Raw genomic sequence first — 17,148 nt, 5'->3', positions numbered from 1 at the left:
GGCAGACAGCTGGGGATTTATAGCCAAGGGGCAGAGCAAGGGAGGCAGTGGATGGAAAATTACTAAGAGGAAACGAGGTTAGGAGCATTCTTGCTAGACCGACTTAACAGGACTCTTGCTGAAGGCAGTCAGGGTGACCAGACATCAAGGGTTAAGGAGGCGGAATTTGATCAGATATCAAGGGTACTCAGATATGGGGGGGGGGGTTCTTGCCAAACTAAGTTAGCAGGATTCTTGCTAAAAATGGGGGTCGGCAAATCAAAGACAGGGCCTCAGGAAGAAGCCTAGTCAAAAAGGGGGCTCAGAGGAGCCCGTCTACAGTCTGGTCAAGGAGAGAGTCTTCGTCAGTAGCTCTCAGGGCTTTGTGTCGGGGCGCTGCTCCCCCACTGCCTCTGACGAGCCTGATGAACAGGGAGGGGCACGGGAGGGCCCCGACCCAGGACCACAGTGTCCCGCCCAACACCACCCAGGAGCCCAGCTCCCCATCTCGCTCCCGCAGGCGCTCTCCGTCCTACATCGTGTGCAACACCACGTCCTCAGATGAGGTGCTGGAAATGAAGGTGATGGTGCAGGTGGACAGGGCCAAGATCCACCAGGACCTGTTCTTCCAGTACATGGAGGATCCTACCATCGTGCGGATCGAGCCCGAGTGGAGCATCATCAGGTAGGGCCTGCCCTGACCTTGGGCTTCCCTCCTCGACCCTCCAAAGCCAAGGGGAGTTCTGGGGCCCAGTCCTGCTGTGAGGACTGATGAACCGGGGGTGGTGGTTCAGGGCACCCCCCAGGTCAGACCTTCCTGGCGGGGCTGCCTCCTTCCACCGAAAGCACTCTGAGCAGGACCCGGCGCTGGGGGCCGATTTGAGGATTGCTGGGCACACTAGGAGGCCAGAAGGTGCTGCAGAGGGCATCCTGATGGCCAGGCCCCTGTTGAGCATGGGGAAACTGCTGTATCAGGGGCCTCGGGGGCAGTGGACTTGGGCTCAGAAGGAGTGGGTGCAGCCCAGCTCCACTGCTTAGCAGCCAAGTGACCTTCAATTAGTTAACCTCCCCGGATCCAGGCTTTCTCACCAGTCAGCTCCCTCACGGGACACTGAGAGGATTACGTGAGGTACAGACACCCAGTGCGGTGCCTGGCTTGTCTCCCCTCCCTCCTCACCCCCTCTACCCACATCCCCCGTCCTCAGCCCTCCCCACCGTCTGCTTCAGCTCTGGAGGATGTCTGGGGTCAGGAGAGGGGGCAGAGCATGAAGATGTGGTTACCACAAGCTGAGATGGGGGGGTCAATGACGAGTCCAGTCCAGAGAACAATCTTGTAAACCAGGGCCAGCAAACTCCAGCTGGGGGGCCAAATCTGGCTGTCCGTCTGCTTTCATAAATAAAGTTTTATTGGAACACGGCCATGCTCATCCGAATATGTTTTGTCTCTACTGCTTTCTCACCACCGCAGCAGAGCTGAGTAACTGCAACAGACCACATGGCCCCAGTGAGCCTAAAATATTTACTGCCTGGCCCTTTACAGAAAGAGTTTGCCACCGGGCCTTACACCCAAACACCAAAAGGCAGCCTTTGGGAGATGCAGCTTGGCTGTCCTCAGCAGCTAGTCTCTAAGGCCCAAGCCTTGTAAGCTTTAGCCGTGACCTGAAAGCAGGTACATATTAGACAGAGAGGGGCAGAGAGCCTGTAAAGGCTAGTCCAGGATTTGCCCCCAGGGCCTGGCGAGTCCAGGAAGTTGGCACAGCCCCCAGTGCTTCGGCAAACTCTGTGGCTCCCGAAGGCGTTCACAGCCTGGTTTAATTCAGTTCTTCCTCGCGTCACTGGCGCAGAAATAGAGGTGTTGTCCCTCCTGGCACTCGGCGGCCACCCCCAGTCACTCTCACATCAAGAGGGAGGCTGGAGGTGCGTTCTGAAGGGGCTGGGGCTCCAGCGGTTTCACTGCAGTTAACGGAGTCTGGGATGGGGTGGGGCTCTGCAGAACACGTGGCTTTACACTGCTCGCAGCAGCCTGGGTTACTGAGGAGTGGCGATGGGTGATGGGGGCGTTCGATACACGTGTGTCGAATTGATGACCGAGAAGATCGGGAGCTGGCTGGACACCAGAAGCTCATTCGCCAGCACTGCCGGGGCCGAGAGACTCTCTGGGTTTCGAGGAAATCTTCCTGCATGTGCACACGTGGGGTGGGGACGTGCTTCAGTGGGGACGGGTGGAGGGCGAGAGGAAGGGAGGGCAGGAATGGCGTGTAAAGGGGGGCAGATGGATAGAGGGGTAGAGATGAATGGGGCTGTCAAGGACTCTTTACCCACAAGCTTATAACCACTTACCTGTTTTAAATAGATTCTTCTCAATGATACTCCCCTGATTGCAGATAACATAATTCATCACTTTCCTTTGAGTAGCCCCCAAGGAAGCTAGCCTCCATCCCATGCCAGCTTCTCAGTGGCCCTGAAGATAGGACAGTGGCGTCCAGGTTTCCATTGAAAAGCTACCCAAAGACGAGTCTCCTAATCGCTGGGCGTTAGCAGTGCTTTGGCTGACTCCCCAGGGTGCGAGAGCCCTGGAGCATTTCAGATTTGCATTCTTACAGGAGGTTCCTGAGTGGCTGGGCCTTGGCCTTTCCCATGTCCCAGCCGACTGAAGCCTTTAAGGTGGAAATGTGTGGTATGATTGTCCTGGGGGAGAAGGCTGTGCTCAGACTTCGGAGGGTCTGGTGGAGGGTCGTCTGGAGCGAGGCTTCCCTTAGGCCAAGGCCAGGGTGAAGAAAATTCCCTGAGACTGGGGAGGGCAGGGAAGGAGACGCTGGGAGACTGCAGAGAAGCAGCTGGCTCAGGTCAGGAGGCCTCGGGGGCCAAGAGGGCCGTGCTACAGGCCCAGCCTCCGTGCAGTGTCCGCGCTCCGAACGAGCTCAGTGCAGGACGGCCGCGGACATCTGGTCATCACTGACTTCCCCTCGGCTGCTGAGGGCTCGTCCTTATTATGATGCAGTCAGCGTGTCATCTTGTCCCCGTGAGTGTTACCCTGCCCGCCGGTTATCATCGTCTTCAGCGCTGGGGTGCAGCCTGATAGATCATCGTCATCGTCATCGTCATCAGGCGCTGTTGCTATTCCTGTCCCTGTGTTTACACGCCTCCTTCTTTCTTCCCCACCAGTGGGAACACACCCATCGCCGTGAGGGGGACTCACCTGGACCTCATACAGAACCCCCAGATCCGCGCCAAGCACGGAGGGAAGGAGCACATCAATGTGAGTCCGGGACTGGTGGGGCTCACGGGGGCGCTGTGCACTCGGCGCGTGGCCGCCCTAAAGGGTGTGGGCTCTCCGAGGGCTCAGGCAGGCTCACCCTAGACACCGATGACCCATTGCGTGTGACGCCCCAGACACTGGGATGGCGGGATGGGGGAGCAGACATGAGGCCATTTCTACACTCTGAGGTACAGGCATGCAGGAGCAATCTCTTCTGGGTTTCTGGGGTTTCTTATTCTTAATAAGGGATGGAAGACCTTTATTCTTCCATCCTCTGACCCCCAGTGCCATTCCTTAGCTTAGAGATACCCTAGTGCCTGCCATGGGCAGGGCAGAGGTAGGTGTCAGCTGCAGAGCTTGTCCTTGAGTGCCCAGGTTGTGTGGTCCTGACTCCACGGGAGCTGTGGGGATCCACCCATGACTGTCCCGTGTCAACACCACGCCGTACGACGGCACCGGGGGAGAGCCGGCGGGTGTCTGGGGCTGCAGGTGTGCGGAGACACGCCACATAGCCCTCCCTCTCCGGCTCCACCCCAGCTCTGCGAGGTTCTGAACGCTACTGAGATGACCTGCCAGGCCCCTGCCCTCGCTCTGGGGCCCGACCACCAGTCTGACCTGACGGAGAGGCCCGAGGAGTTTGGCTTCATCCTGGACAACGTCCAGTCCCTGCTAATCCTCAACAAGACCAACTTCACCTACTACCCCAATCCTGTGTTTGAGGCCTTCGGTCCCTCAGGAATCCTGGAGCTCAAGCCCGGCACACCCATCATCCTAAAGGTAGAGTGAGACGGGAGGAAGGAGGCCACTGTATGCAAGGGGAGGCTTTCCAAGTCACAGGAGGAGGCCGCAAGTCATGGGCTTCTGCCAGATCTTGTGGCAGGTGTCATTAGCTAGCAGAGGTTGTGTTATAGCCCAGACTATGGTAAATGTGCTCTTTGAGTTTGTATTGAGAGGTGCACTCTCTTTAGGGGCCACAGAAACCTGGTCAGGGCAGCTAGATCCACCCTGGCCATCTGACTCCCAGCTTTGGCCCCTGAGTCCAGGACTTGGGAGGTCAAAGGCTCCTACTGCTTCCTCCCGTGCAGCCCTTTGCAAACCACCTTATAGGGCTTCTTTGGAGCATGGATAGAAAATTAATTTTAACTCATGTGACAATTTGAAGCAACTGGTAGTGACTGATTACAGCTCTGTGTTGAGAAGGATTCTGAAGCTGCCTTTGGGACAAGCTGAAAAGAGTGCCTTGATTACTGATTTCCCACTGAGGAAGGGGGCATAGTAGTATAGGTGTTGTGAATTTTTTGGACTTATTAGGGAAGGTGGCCTCTCCACCAGCTCCCCAGAGGGATGGGACCTCCAGGTGGGAGGACATGTCAGCCAGCCAGTAGCTGTGCTCCTGACTCTGGGGTGGGAACTTGGGCTTTCCTGTCCATGCAGGGCAAGAACCTGATCCCGCCCGTGGCTGGGGGCAATGTAAAGCTGAACTACACCGTGCTGGTCGGGGAGAAGCCGTGCACCGTCACAGTGTCGGATGTGCAGCTGCTCTGCGAGTCCCCCAACCTCATAGGCCGGCACAAAGTGATGGTGAGGCTGGCGGGACTCCACCCTGGATGGGCAGGCACTCAGGATGCGGTGGGGTGAGCGGTCCAGCTCCATCCTGGGCCACCAGGGCTTTCTGGGAGGGGATTCTGGCCTTCTGGAACTTTCCTCCTGGCTCTCCCACACTCCCAGTTCCTTCTCCTCGTCCCACTTCAGACGTTTTTCTTCCGTATTGTCATTCTTTCCATACTGGCTGGTGCTACAGTAAGGGCAATGCGAAACAGCATTCAGTGATGTGCTGTGTCACCTGTTAGAGGCAAGAGACCCTTCCAGGAGAGGACCATCGTTGACCCGGGCAGGACATAATATCACGTCCTGTGCCTTTGTCGTCTGTCCTCACAATGGGATGAGTCTTCGGGGATCCGGACTTTGATGGCACGTAGGCTTTTTTAGATCCCAGTTGAGTGCTGTTTCCTCATGAAGACAACCGAGTTCACTCCCTAATAATATAATGTGTGGCTTTCCCAGTTGTGGGGGTGGCCTGCGCTGAGCTGTTCACCCCCGCTCCCTCCACCCCAGGTGCCCTCCTGTCTGCTTTTACAGCCAGCAATGACTCTCCTCCCTGGAGCCATTTCCCTCACGCAACCCTGGTCACCAGCTCACGGGTGGCTTGGGACCCTTGCCTAGGATGTTCTGTGCCCACACCCAGCTCCGTCTCCCCCCGCGTGTCCCCCCAGGCCCGAGTCGGTGGCATGGAGTACTCCCCGGGGATGGTGTACATTGCCCCAGATAGCCCGCTCAGCCTGCCCGCCATCGTTAGCATCGCCGTGGCCGGCGGCCTCCTTATCATCTTCATCGTGGCCGTTCTCATCGCCTACAAACGCAAGTCCCGCGAGAGCGACCTCACGCTGAAGCGGTTGCAGATGCAGATGGACAACCTGGAGTCCCGCGTGGCCCTGGAGTGCAAGGAAGGTCCGGAGTGGCAGGGGGCCGGGCACGCGTGCGTGCGCGTGTGTGCGAGTGCGTGTGCGTGCGTGCGTGTGCGTGCGAGTGCGTGTGCGTGCGCATGCGTGCGAGCGCGTGCATCTCACACACCCGCAGAGGTGGGCGGCGGGCGGCGCTGGGTCTGCGCCTGGGTCTCCCGCCTCCAGACTCTCTACCTCAAGTCAGGCCGGGATCATTTCAGACCCCACTAGAGCCGTGTCCAGCCCAGGATCCCGGCCGGGTGAGTTTTGCCCTCTCCTCTGGGGGGGACCCGGAGGCGCCCTGCCGTGACGCCCTCAAGCAATTTTCTTTCAGAAGGAAGGTGAGGCTGGAGGGCTGATCTGAGACTTAGAGGCAAGAGCGTTTTACAGCTTGTATTTTAAAAAATTACCAACACCACCATGAAGTGAAATCAGCCGCACTAAATCCAAGGAGGAAGTGTAGAAGTCAGACCCTTGTCACCCCCAGGAGACCGTTCGTGAGTCACCCTGGGAGAGTCTGAGCTGATTCTTTTGTAGATTTATACGCGGAGTAATCAGCCTGTACCTGGGGCTCTGGCATTCCCAGCAGGGAGGCCGTGGCTCTCTAATGGGGAAGCGGGTCCCTTCCATCCTCTCTCCACATCCTCAGCTGTCAGCACAGCATCCGCCTTGTGGGACTGTTAATTACTGCCTTTTATTATATTTACGCTGCTTAATTTTTTTCTCTGCAATGTACTCTTCCCTCTAATTAGGTGTAGTGATTAGAATCTCTTTTATGTGCCAGGCGTGAGGCCTTGAATGTCGGAGACGCTCAGTGACTTGAAGGAAAGCTGCAGACCTGTAAAAAGCTAGCTCCCTCCTTTTCCTCCCCGCCAGCTGAGCACCCCAACTGGGAGGCGGCGGCGGGGGCAGTGTGAAGCCAGGTTCCTCTTGGAACGTTCCGGAGAAGGAGGAATTAGCAGTCCCAAAGGGAGTCCTGACTCGGGGACACCGGGGGAGGGCCTTGGCTTCTAGCTCGGGAGAGGCTGTGTCACGTGGGTGGGAAGAGAGATGACAGAGCAAAGGGCACGTAGGATTTGCCTTGAAAGTGTTTTCCAGAGGTGCCCCGAGCTGGCTCTTGAACGCTGAAAGGGCAGCCTGGGTCCAGGGAAGGCGACTTCCCAAAGCCTTGACAGTGAGTCAGGCCGTCAACCACATACAGACCCCGAAGAGGCCCAGCCTGGCCCCCGCCCAAGGCCCGACCTTTGGATATATAAACACACACACATGCGTGCACACATGCCCACAGACACTCACTGACGCCCACTCAGGCGGTCACTCATGCCTATGCACGCATTCCCACAAACACACACACGTGTGTTTCTCACTCAGCCCACACGAGTTCTCATCAGGGATTTTGGTGACGGTACATGCCAGAAAGGCTCACTGACTCCCCTTTCACACGTATTGGTGTAGGTTCCACTCAGATGTGTTAGGGTTACTCTACCTTCGGAGTCACTTTTCTTGACAAGGTCCCCCCGCGTCAGTGTGAGCAGAGATGCAGAAAGAGAGCAGCACAGGAGGGGTCTGCAGCAGCCTCTCCAGGGGTCCCGGCGCCATCCCCGTTGTCAAACCAGAACCACTGGTATCCTCAAGGCCCTGAGACCCAGGGTCCCCAGGCAGGAGGTCAGCACCGCAGGGTGTGGTGGGGTCCTGCCGGCAGCAGCTGGGCGGCCGCGTTGTGGTCACGTCGTCAGCAGAGACCACTGGGTGCAGGGCTGGCTTTTCGAGGGCCCTGGAGCTACACTGGGCTTGTGAATTCCTTCTGAGCCCACAAAGTAGTTTTTCCTTATTCTTGTCTATGTAAATAGAAAGAAGTATTGTTTAGTCGATATCCACTGGCTGTTCTTTGCAGGCATGTATTAATCCATCTTGTGTGTGTGTGTGTGTGTGTGTGCTTGCATGCATGTGTGTACATGTGCATTTGCGTGTGCTAAGGGAAAAAATGGGAGAAGGAAGGGCTGAGCACATGACCTCTGACAACCTCCCAGGGTGGAGGGCTGTACCCAGGACAGAGAGTGATCACACGGCTGTGTAACAGTGGGTCCGTGTGTGGAACTTTCTCGGGGGCCGGGGGGTGGTCTTGCAGCTTCATGACCATGCTGGAGGCCTGGGCTGTCTCCACAGACAGCGGTACCTATATGCAGATCATAATTCACCATTGAGTAGCATGACCTTGAGAAAGGAAGGACATAGAGACGCCCTGCATATTTATCCAGAAGGGATATATCAGTGGGGCAAGAGCCTTCATCTGGCCCCATTTGGTGGTTTGGTGGCTCCGGTAAGCTGCGTGGCCAAGAACTGAGACTTCAGAAGAAATAGTTCTTAACTCCTATAAGGAAACCCACTGTAAAACACAGAATCTGAAACAGACTCGCCATCACTGGAACTGCCCCCTTCACTCTGTCCTTCGATATCACCCCTAACCCCCAGCATATTTTGCAAGCCAAAGCCCTCATCTTCAGAGGGGGAGGCCCTCCTGGCCCCAGCAGCAGCTCACATCTGCGGACAGCCTGCCCCCCATTCATGTTTTGGAAGGGATTTGGCCCAAGGCAAGTTTCCTTGTGCTGCATCTTTCTCCCATACCTACATCGTTCACCTCAGCTACGTAAAACATCCCCCTCCTCCTCACTCCTGCGCTACTCGGGTCCACTGTGCGGGTCTCTGGGGGCCTGGGAGAGGGTTCTGAGTGTTCCGAGGCGGCGTAGCTCCTGGGCCCCATCCTGCAGTCTCACGGGCTTGTCTTTGTGCCAGCCTTTGCCGAGCTGCAGACGGACATCCACGAGTTGACCAGTGACCTGGACGGAGCTGGGATTCCCTTCCTGGACTACAGAACCTACACTATGCGAGTGTTGTTCCCGGGAATTGAAGACCACCCTGTCCTCCGGGACCTCGAGGTGAGAAGCAGTTCTGTGGCCAAGTCCTTTCCCATTGTGGTGTTAGTGCAGAGAGAGACAATGGTGACCAAGTCCAGCCGCCTCATTCAGAGGAGGGTCAGCTGAGGCCAGGGAGGGGACGAGACTTGCCCAAGGGGTGGTACCAGCTTGCCCCGCCGTTGCTGCCAGCCCGTCCCTCGGGAGGAAAGGGAACTCAGAGCAGAGGTGGGAGTAGGGCTTTGGGTCGTAGGGGGTCATAAATCCCTTGAGAATTGGATGGAAGCTGAAGACCCTCTCCTCAGAAAAACTGTCCATAGACACAGAAACGGGAAATCTGGCAAACGATGTAGGAAGTTCACGGACCCTTGTTTAAGAAACCACGATATAAGGGATTTCACCGCTTAGTTGGTGCTCAGTAAATAAATGTGGGAAAGATAACGGCTGCACTCAGGACGAAGGTGGGAATGTGAGTGGTAAGAACATCACTGCCTTTGTACCAGCAGGGACCTCATCTTGTGAACATTTTATCCCACTTAGTGTCTAGCATAGTGTCTGGCTTAAGCGTCTATTCATATTATGCTTTGTTCTGAAAGGGATTTGGAATGACTTATAAATACCAGAGAAATGCGAAAAATATAAATGAGGAAACCAGGGCACAATAATCATCATAAGGAATAATTACCCTGAGTTGACTGTTGACTAACATCCTGGGCCAGTTTTCAGTACTTTACACATGTGCATTGATTTAACCTCCCAAGAGCCCTCTGAAGCAGGTACACCCATTTCACAGGTGAAAAAACTAAGGCCACACAACTGGGAGGGAGTGGGGCAGGGATCCGAGTCCAGCAGGGAGACTCCAGAGTCTGTATTCCTAAGGACAAGCCTGTGCACGTGGCTTCTGAGGGGCCGTGTCCGTGTCATGCCCTACGGCTCTGGAGACTTATTTGGATGGATCAAAAAGCTTTGGCCAGAACACCACGGAAAATGAGACTGATTCCATATTTATATTGTCCGTAACATAGAAACAGACCTGCCACTCCGGAGCTGCACAGTGAAGCAGGTACTGACCCCCTGGGAATGTCTGCATGGGTTCTCCAAGGGGACGTAGAGCCTGTGTCCCTCTGCAGGAAATGCAGCAAGTCCCCAGGGCCCTTGGGGCCCCCCACACACATTTCTCCAACTTGATTGTGGAATGAAGAGTGTGTGTGTGTGTGTGTGCGCGTGCGTGTGTGTGTGACTTTTGTGTAGACTGTGCATACCTCATTTATCTTTGTAACTCTGGCTTCCAGCAGAGTGCTTGCACATAGTAGGCATGCAGGAAGTGTTGAATGATTTGAATAAATGAATGTCTGTGTGTCTGCCTGAATTAGGGTGGGAATGGCAGTCCTAGGAAGGCAAGTTGTGTTTGAACGTCCCCACACCCCTCAAAATAAGAATTCAACTAGGATGAGTATGTAAAGTTATTTTCTCTTTTTGATTAGCTCAAAATTCCAAGTAGATTTGCTTTAAGCATTTAACCTTTTTTTTTAAACATCTTTATTGGAGTATAATTGCCTTACAATGTTGTGTTAGTTTCTGCTGTATAACAAAGTGAATCAGCTATACGTACACATATATCCCCATATCTCCTCCCTCTTGCATCTCCCTCCCACCCTCCCCATCCCACCCCTCTAGGTGGTCACAAAGCACCGAGCTGATCTCCCTGTGCTATGCAGCTGCTTCCCACTAGCTGTCTATTTTACATTTGGTAGTGTATATATGTCCATAAGCATTTAACTTTTAAATCAGATTTTCTGAGACCATTTCCAAGCTGGCATCCCTGTAGGGCAGCCCGAATACTTTGGAGCGGGCTGGGAGACAGCCTTCTCCCACACAAGGTGTTTTCTTGATGGACACACACACACTCCACACTGCTTTCCCAACCAGTCCTATGGCTCATGTTGTAAACCATGCCACGTCCTATCGTATGGTCTTGTTTCTCATTTGATCCCGTTTAGCTTATGGCTTTCCCACCTGCCCTTGCATCTCCGTAGATGTTTAGATTCTCAGGCCTGACTTGGCACTGATGTAGCACACACCCAAGGGCAGTGCACTCGCAAGGGCTGCCCAGGGCAGTGGAGGGGAGCTCCAGGGCTCATCCCCCACAGGATGCTGTGGGAGGGTGCAGGTTGAACACGGCACCGCTCCAGACGGCACCGACCATATGCAGCACTCCTGGACGCGTGCAGTGCACGACCTGCCTCACTGTCTCTAGCAGCCCTCTTTGCCCGAGACCTGACTCCCTCTCATTGCCTTTCCGAACTGTGCCAGGCTCCTTGCTGAAAGCTGGTGGCATCCCCACCCCGCCGCACTTCCCCGGGCCTTTCCTCCAGGGCTAGTTTTCTGAGAGAAGCTGCTACCCAACTCCTAGGCTTAATCCTCAGCAAGGTGCCCAGCCCAGGAGCCCGCCCAGCAAGCTGGGCTCACAAGACAGAAGCCCTGGGCGCCCTCAGAGCGCTGCTCGAAGCCAGCTCCCTCCTCCACTGTGTGCTGCCCTGGCCCTGCCTGCCTTGTTCCCAGGCATCTGAGGCGCCCCTCACCGGAGGCTTCTGGGGCTGCAGAGTGAACCGCAGCAGACTCCTACCCCTGCCCAGAAAGCTTTAGGAGCCCTTGTTCGGTACGGTCCAGAGACCCACAGTGTCTTCACTTCACTGGGACACCGCCCACCCCGCAGGCTGGACACACACTCACCAGGGCACGTGCAGATCTGCACCACCAGGAGTCCCTGACTCCCCTGCCCCGCCCATCGGTCAGGGGCTGTGGGATGAGCTCAGCCCTTGGAGGGCTGCCCAAGAAGGCCTCTGAGAATCGGGGCTACTGGGTTCTGATGATTACCTGACCAGCCTGTATGACTCCCCAGATGCTCCCTGGGTGGACACCTCACCTCTGCCCGAGACTGTTCCCATGGGCCCCGTTACAAGTCACAGCACGTCCTACCGTGGCCTGATTCCTCATCTGGCACGTTAGAATTTCCCCTCAAACCTGAGGCTTCTCTCTTGTCCTTGCCTTTATCACAAGGGGAGACTTTCTCGTCCCATCCTTCTGCTCAGGATGGAGTTAACAGTCAGCTTCACCGATTTCCCTGAATTGGAGACCACGAGACGGTTAATCGTCAGGCATGGGCTCTGAATCAAGCAGGTCACACAGATTTTTTTAAGTTCTGGTAAAATATACATAACATAAAATTTACCATTTCAGCTGTTCTTAAGTGTACAGTTCAGTGGCCTTCAGTTCACTCACATTACTGTCCGTCACTACAGTCTATCTCCAGAACTTTTTCATCTTTCCCAGCTGAAACTCTGTACCCATTGAACAGTAACTCCCCACTCCCCCTCCCCTGCAGCCCCTGGCAACCACCATTCTACTTTCTGTGTCTATGAACTTGGCTAATCTGGGTACCTCATATAGGTGGAATCATACAGTATTTGGACCTTTGTGACTGGTTTCTTTCACTTAGTAAAATGTTTTCAAGGTTCATCCTTGTTGTACCATGTGACAGGATTTCTTTCCTTTTAAGCCCATTGTGTGTAGAGACCACATTTTATTTATCCGTTCATCTGTCTGTGGATACTTGGGCCGCTTCCAGCTTTTGGCTAGTGTGATAATGCAGCTATGAACATGGGCGTACAAATATCTGTTTGAGCTCCTGCTTCCATCTTTTGGGGCATATACCTAGAATATAAGACTTTTTCACTTCCATTGAACTCATTAATTAATTTCTTACAGACAGAAATCAACTTTTACTGTTCCACATTAGCTTGGGGCTGTGTGAGATCCAGCCTCCTTTGTAAGATCCAGAGATCTTGTGTGGAGGGTTCTTTTCTTACGTGTTTCCAACCTCTCCCTGCCACTGGAGTAGTTTCTCTCTATTGGTTTTCCGGGTTTGGAAACATTCCTAGGGAAGCCATTGACTAATCTGAAGCAGGGTTTGCACCTTTTCAGGCACTGGGATGGGCATGGCAGGTGTGAAGACGATGGGGTCCTCTGGCTCTAGGCTGTCCTGGAGGTTAGGCTACCAGGCCTCTCTTCTGTGACCGTCTGGTGCAGTCCGGGCATTTGGGTGAGGGGTTGCCCAGGCACTGATCACACACCGGTCCTTCAAAGACAGAGAGCAAACAGTAACCACACACCTCATTTTCCACCTATACCATTGCCTCCTAAACTTTAACCTATTGGGTTACAATGAAAATTTACTATCCAGTTTTATACTCTCAGACTTCAACTAAATTATCGGACCGTCTGGTGAATAAAGCAAGTCTTGTTTCAGGGTGCCGTCTGCTTAGGGAGTAGGGGTGCCAGTTACACGGGGGAACTGTTCTAGATACTCTCTACCAAGGCACTTCCCTCCGTCCCCTCTTCCTGAAAGGGGGAGAAAATGCCTACTTTCCACACCCAGACACTGTGCCAATACATTAGGCACCTTGGAAACTCTGGGGCAAGAGGGATCAGTGGAAACAGCCAATGGAGGAGAGGCAGGTAGTAAAACTTCTGCTGTTGAAGCGCGCTCTGTGTGTGCCGAGCACTTTACATACATCATCTTACTTAATGTTCTTGAAACATTATGACATAGGCACTCAAATTCTCATTTTATAGATGAGGCAGTAGAGCCCGGAGGCGACAGGGCTTTCCTCCATGTACAAGTCTGTTAGTCTCTCTGATTCCAAACCCCATGCTGCTACAGGGATGCTCTTTCTCTGCAGATAGCTTCGCTAAACCTTCCTTCCCAGGGCCCTGAGCCTTGCTGCCCTGAGCGTGCAGCCAGGCCAGGGAGTCCAGAGCACATCCTCCTCCACTCCAGGCGCCACAAGCCAAGCCTGCACTTGGCTCCCCTGCCCTCGACGGACGGCCACCTGAGCTCCAGGAGGCCCTGCACGGGCGCTGCAGGGGGGACTCAGAGCTGGCCTTCAGTCACCTCCCAGGCCCAGGGGTAGGCCAGACAGGCCAAGGATGCGCAGGATGGACGGGCGCTCAGGAGCCAAGCAAGCTGGGGTTTGGCGATCCTGCTGGCTGGCCTTGGGAAGCCACGGTAGCTTCCCTGAGAGGCTGTTAAAAGAGGATCACGAGAAGGCTTCATTGGACCAATGTGTACAGTGTGCCAAGACTGTCCTTTGCCCATGGCGGGAGCCCAGGAAGTGGCATTGTCTCTTATTATCGGGACAAATTAGAGAAATGTCTTCTGAGAGGTCTGAAGGAGAGGGGAGGTAAAACGGCTACGCCTGCGTGGGAGGGGCTGTCTCGGAGTCGGGCGCTGGGCAGTAGGAGACAGACGTCTGGGCAGATTGAGGCCCCGCGCAGTGGCACAGTGAGGGGACCATGTCTCCCTGCTCTTCCCTCAAGAGCCGCCGTGGAGTGGGGGACTAGGGGGGCCAGGCAGGAGGCAAGCCAAGGCTGGAGACCTTGGGGAACCAGAGGGTCGCCAGGAGGGGCTGTGCTGAGCCTGGCGGAGCCGCCGGTGGCCTGGCCGGTACCACCCTGGCTCTGGTGAGCTCTGCTCTCTCCTGAGAACTGCCTGGAGAGGTACCAGCCTTCCGTGTACCAGCACAGCTGTGTACCAGCACAGCGGCAAAGGAAATGCAAACGGACCTGTTCTGGAAACGTGCATGTTCCTGACCTGTGGGAGCTGCTGGTTCAATGCGAGTGTCTCTCTGAAGAGTTCAGGGGTCCCCCCACTGAAGGGGCCTTGAGACTGTTGGCCTCCCCAGTTTAAAATCTTCAGAGTGAAGCCGGTTGACATTGCTGCCCTTCCGTAACTGGACTGTGATGGTGCTGAGGCTTTTCACGCATCTCGTTCCGTGCTCTCAGGAGTCCCGAGAGGGGGCAGGACACGGTGCCATCTGCCCAGGTCGTGGCCCGGCCTGACGCTTCCCTGTCTTGGGATCTGGGGAAGTTCCTTATCCTCGTGGGGCCCTGGGGTAATAATGGCACCTACCTCGTAGGCTGTTGGGTGGGTTACATGGGTCAGTATTTCTGAAGCGTGTGGAACTGTGCTCGGCATAGAGTAAGGTCTGTATACATATTAACTGCAGTACCTTCATGTTGTTGATAAAGGAACTGAGTCTCCTAAGGGTCCTGCAGCTCATAAATGACTGATGAAGTTAATGCAAGCTCAGCGGACTCTGAAACTGTGTTCTTTACTGCTTCATACGGGACACTCCTTCCCAAGGACCTGGTGCATGTACTCTCCCTGCCCCTGCCAGGGGGGACACATCCCTCAAGATGAGGCTTCGATGGTACCTCCTTTGGATGCCCCACCTCCCCCAGCATGCCACCTCCCACCAGATGCCCTGCTCCGTGTTCTCAGAGGGCCTTCCCTCCAGGGCAGAGGCCGTGCTTCATTTTTTAAGTGAACTTTTTGTTTTAATGGAAGTATACAGACAGAGCAATACACAAATTATCAGAACACAGCTCAGCGCATTTTCCCCGAGTGAACACAGCCATTAAGCCAGCTCACAGATCAAGAAGCAGAACATTACCAGCCTCCAAAAGTCCCCCTGTGCCCCTTTCCAGTCACAGCCGCCCCCAGAAAACCCTTTTTTTTCCCATTGATGAATGTTAATTGTTTTTCTTAAATCTGGATTTAAATGGTATTGTCCAGTATGCTCTCTTTTGAGCGTGGCTTTTTTCTTTCAATATGTTTGCAAGATTCATCCCTGTTATTGTGAGTAGCAGTGGGTCCTTCATCCCTGTTGCTGTGCAGCATTTCATTGGGTGAATGCACCGCAGTTCCTGGAACCCTCCTATTGTTGCTGGACCTCTGGTTGTTTCCCATTTGGGGCATGACGCATGGTGCCGCTGTACCTATTCTCGTGCATCTCAGAGACGCATCCTCCGTGCACAGCTCAGTCGCTGGCTCATGTTGCTGAGTGGATGGTACACCCTTGTACCCTTGCACGGACCTCCCAGTGAACAGAAGATGCAGGCAGGAAGATAAAAACCTTCTTCCCTCCCTTTCCCTGCATAGAGCAGGGTCTCAAAAGGAATCCCTAGGAAAACATCAGATGCTAGAGTTAGGGAGTGCCTGAGAGGCTCTTGGGCTTAAACTTTCCCTTTTTTAGGTAAATGAACTTGGGCCCCCAGAGAAGTAAAGGGACTTGTCCAAGCTTATGTGGCGTGGGGATGTCAGAGCCCACGTGGAACCCAGAAGTCCTGACTCTGAGCCCACTGGTCTGTCAACAGGACCCCCAGGGCCAGAGACAGGTCAGCATTATGTTAGCCAGAGGCCCAGATTTGGTAAACCCCCAGCAAGGGTGTCACTCACAGCATCCCCGACCTCCTGGAGTCCCTACCTGGGACTGTGATGGTGGTCTCCAGTGGTGTGGGGTCCCCTTGTCAACGCCATGCTAATGATGACGTTCTCTCTGTCTCTAGAGACAGTGACCTGCCTCGTGGGCTGTGATGGAGGTTAGGTAGACACCACATGTGGCGCCTGGCTCTAGATAAGGACTTGGTGGCATCAGCCAGGTGGCCTGTCGTGGGTGAATGGGAGGATGGGAGGGTCAGCAGTGTGCACGGCCCACCCGGTGGGGTGTCCCTGGGGCCTCGCCCCTCTTGGGCAACAATTAGGACTCACGCACCCCTGGGTCTCCCCCGCAGGTCCCGGGCTACCGGCAGGAGCGCGTGGAGAAAGGCCTGAAGCTCTTCGCTCAGCTCATCAACAACAAGGCGTTCCTGCTGTCCTTCATTCGCACGCTGGAGTCTCAGCGCAGCTTCTCCATGCGTGACCGCGGCAACGTGGCCTCGCTCATCATGACGGTGCTGCAGAGCAAGCTGGAGTACGCCACTGACGTGCTGAAGCAGCTGCTGGCTGACCTCATAGACAAGAACCTGGAGAGCAAGAACCATCCCAAGCTGCTGCTCAGGAGGTAGGGGTGCGGCCCCGGGGTGTCCGACCCAGCCCAGCGCACTGGCCTGGCCCTCCTGCCCTCAGGGAGACCAGGGCAGGGCTCCCCGGAGCAGCCAAGCTCCCCCAAGGTCAGGTACTGACCTGGCCAGAGGCCAGGGTGCACCCCACGCCCTCTTAGAAGAACCTGTCCATCATGTTGGTGCCTCTGACTCAACCACAGCCCATCTGCTCACCCCGTGGTTTTTCTTCTACCCCTAAATCCACTTTCCACTCTCCTCCCTCTGCTCTAACCCGCCCCTGATTTGACCCTCTCTATCAGAGGTTTTCTCTTGGGCACTCTTCAGAGGTCATCTTTCCATCCCCTCACCTTATCTAAGTCAGAGCTTGAATCAGGACAGACACCTCAGGGCCTCTCTGGGAACCCACCTCACCATCTCAAGTTGGGAAACTTTAGCCCCTGCAGCTCTCACTGCTGCCTGGTAACAGGAGAAGCAGCATCACCCGGGAGGTTGTTGGAAAGGCAGAATCTCAGGTGCCACCCCACACCTACTAGATCAGAATCAGCATTTTAGCGAGAAACCTAGGGGATCTGAATGTGTAGTGAAGTGTGAA

At 54.9% G+C, this 17,148-nt stretch overlaps 1 protein-coding gene across 1 annotated transcript in view; it reads left to right on the top strand.

The window, feature by feature from the left end:
- LOC132514357 (plexin-A4) overlaps positions 1 to 17,148 on the top strand; it is a gene marked incomplete at its 5' end in the record, with an annotated part of 100,028 nt that overhangs the window by 46,453 nt on the left and 36,427 nt on the right. The window contains 7 exons of the mRNA XM_060138975.1: positions 500 to 664; positions 3,145 to 3,238; positions 3,776 to 4,015; positions 4,673 to 4,819; positions 5,512 to 5,746; positions 8,533 to 8,675; positions 16,287 to 16,555. Of these exons, the coding sequence (XP_059994958.1) occupies positions 500 to 664; positions 3,145 to 3,238; positions 3,776 to 4,015; positions 4,673 to 4,819; positions 5,512 to 5,746; positions 8,533 to 8,675; positions 16,287 to 16,555 (1,293 nt within the window). The remainder of the gene's footprint in view (positions 1 to 499; positions 665 to 3,144; positions 3,239 to 3,775; positions 4,016 to 4,672; positions 4,820 to 5,511; positions 5,747 to 8,532; positions 8,676 to 16,286; positions 16,556 to 17,148) is intronic.

This window comes from Lagenorhynchus albirostris, unplaced genomic scaffold (assembly GCF_949774975.1).
Source record: "Lagenorhynchus albirostris unplaced genomic scaffold, mLagAlb1.1 scaffold_336, whole genome shotgun sequence".
NCBI lineage: Eukaryota > Metazoa > Chordata > Mammalia > Artiodactyla > Delphinidae > Lagenorhynchus > Lagenorhynchus albirostris.
This window is presented reverse-complemented; position numbering and strand designations above follow the sequence as displayed.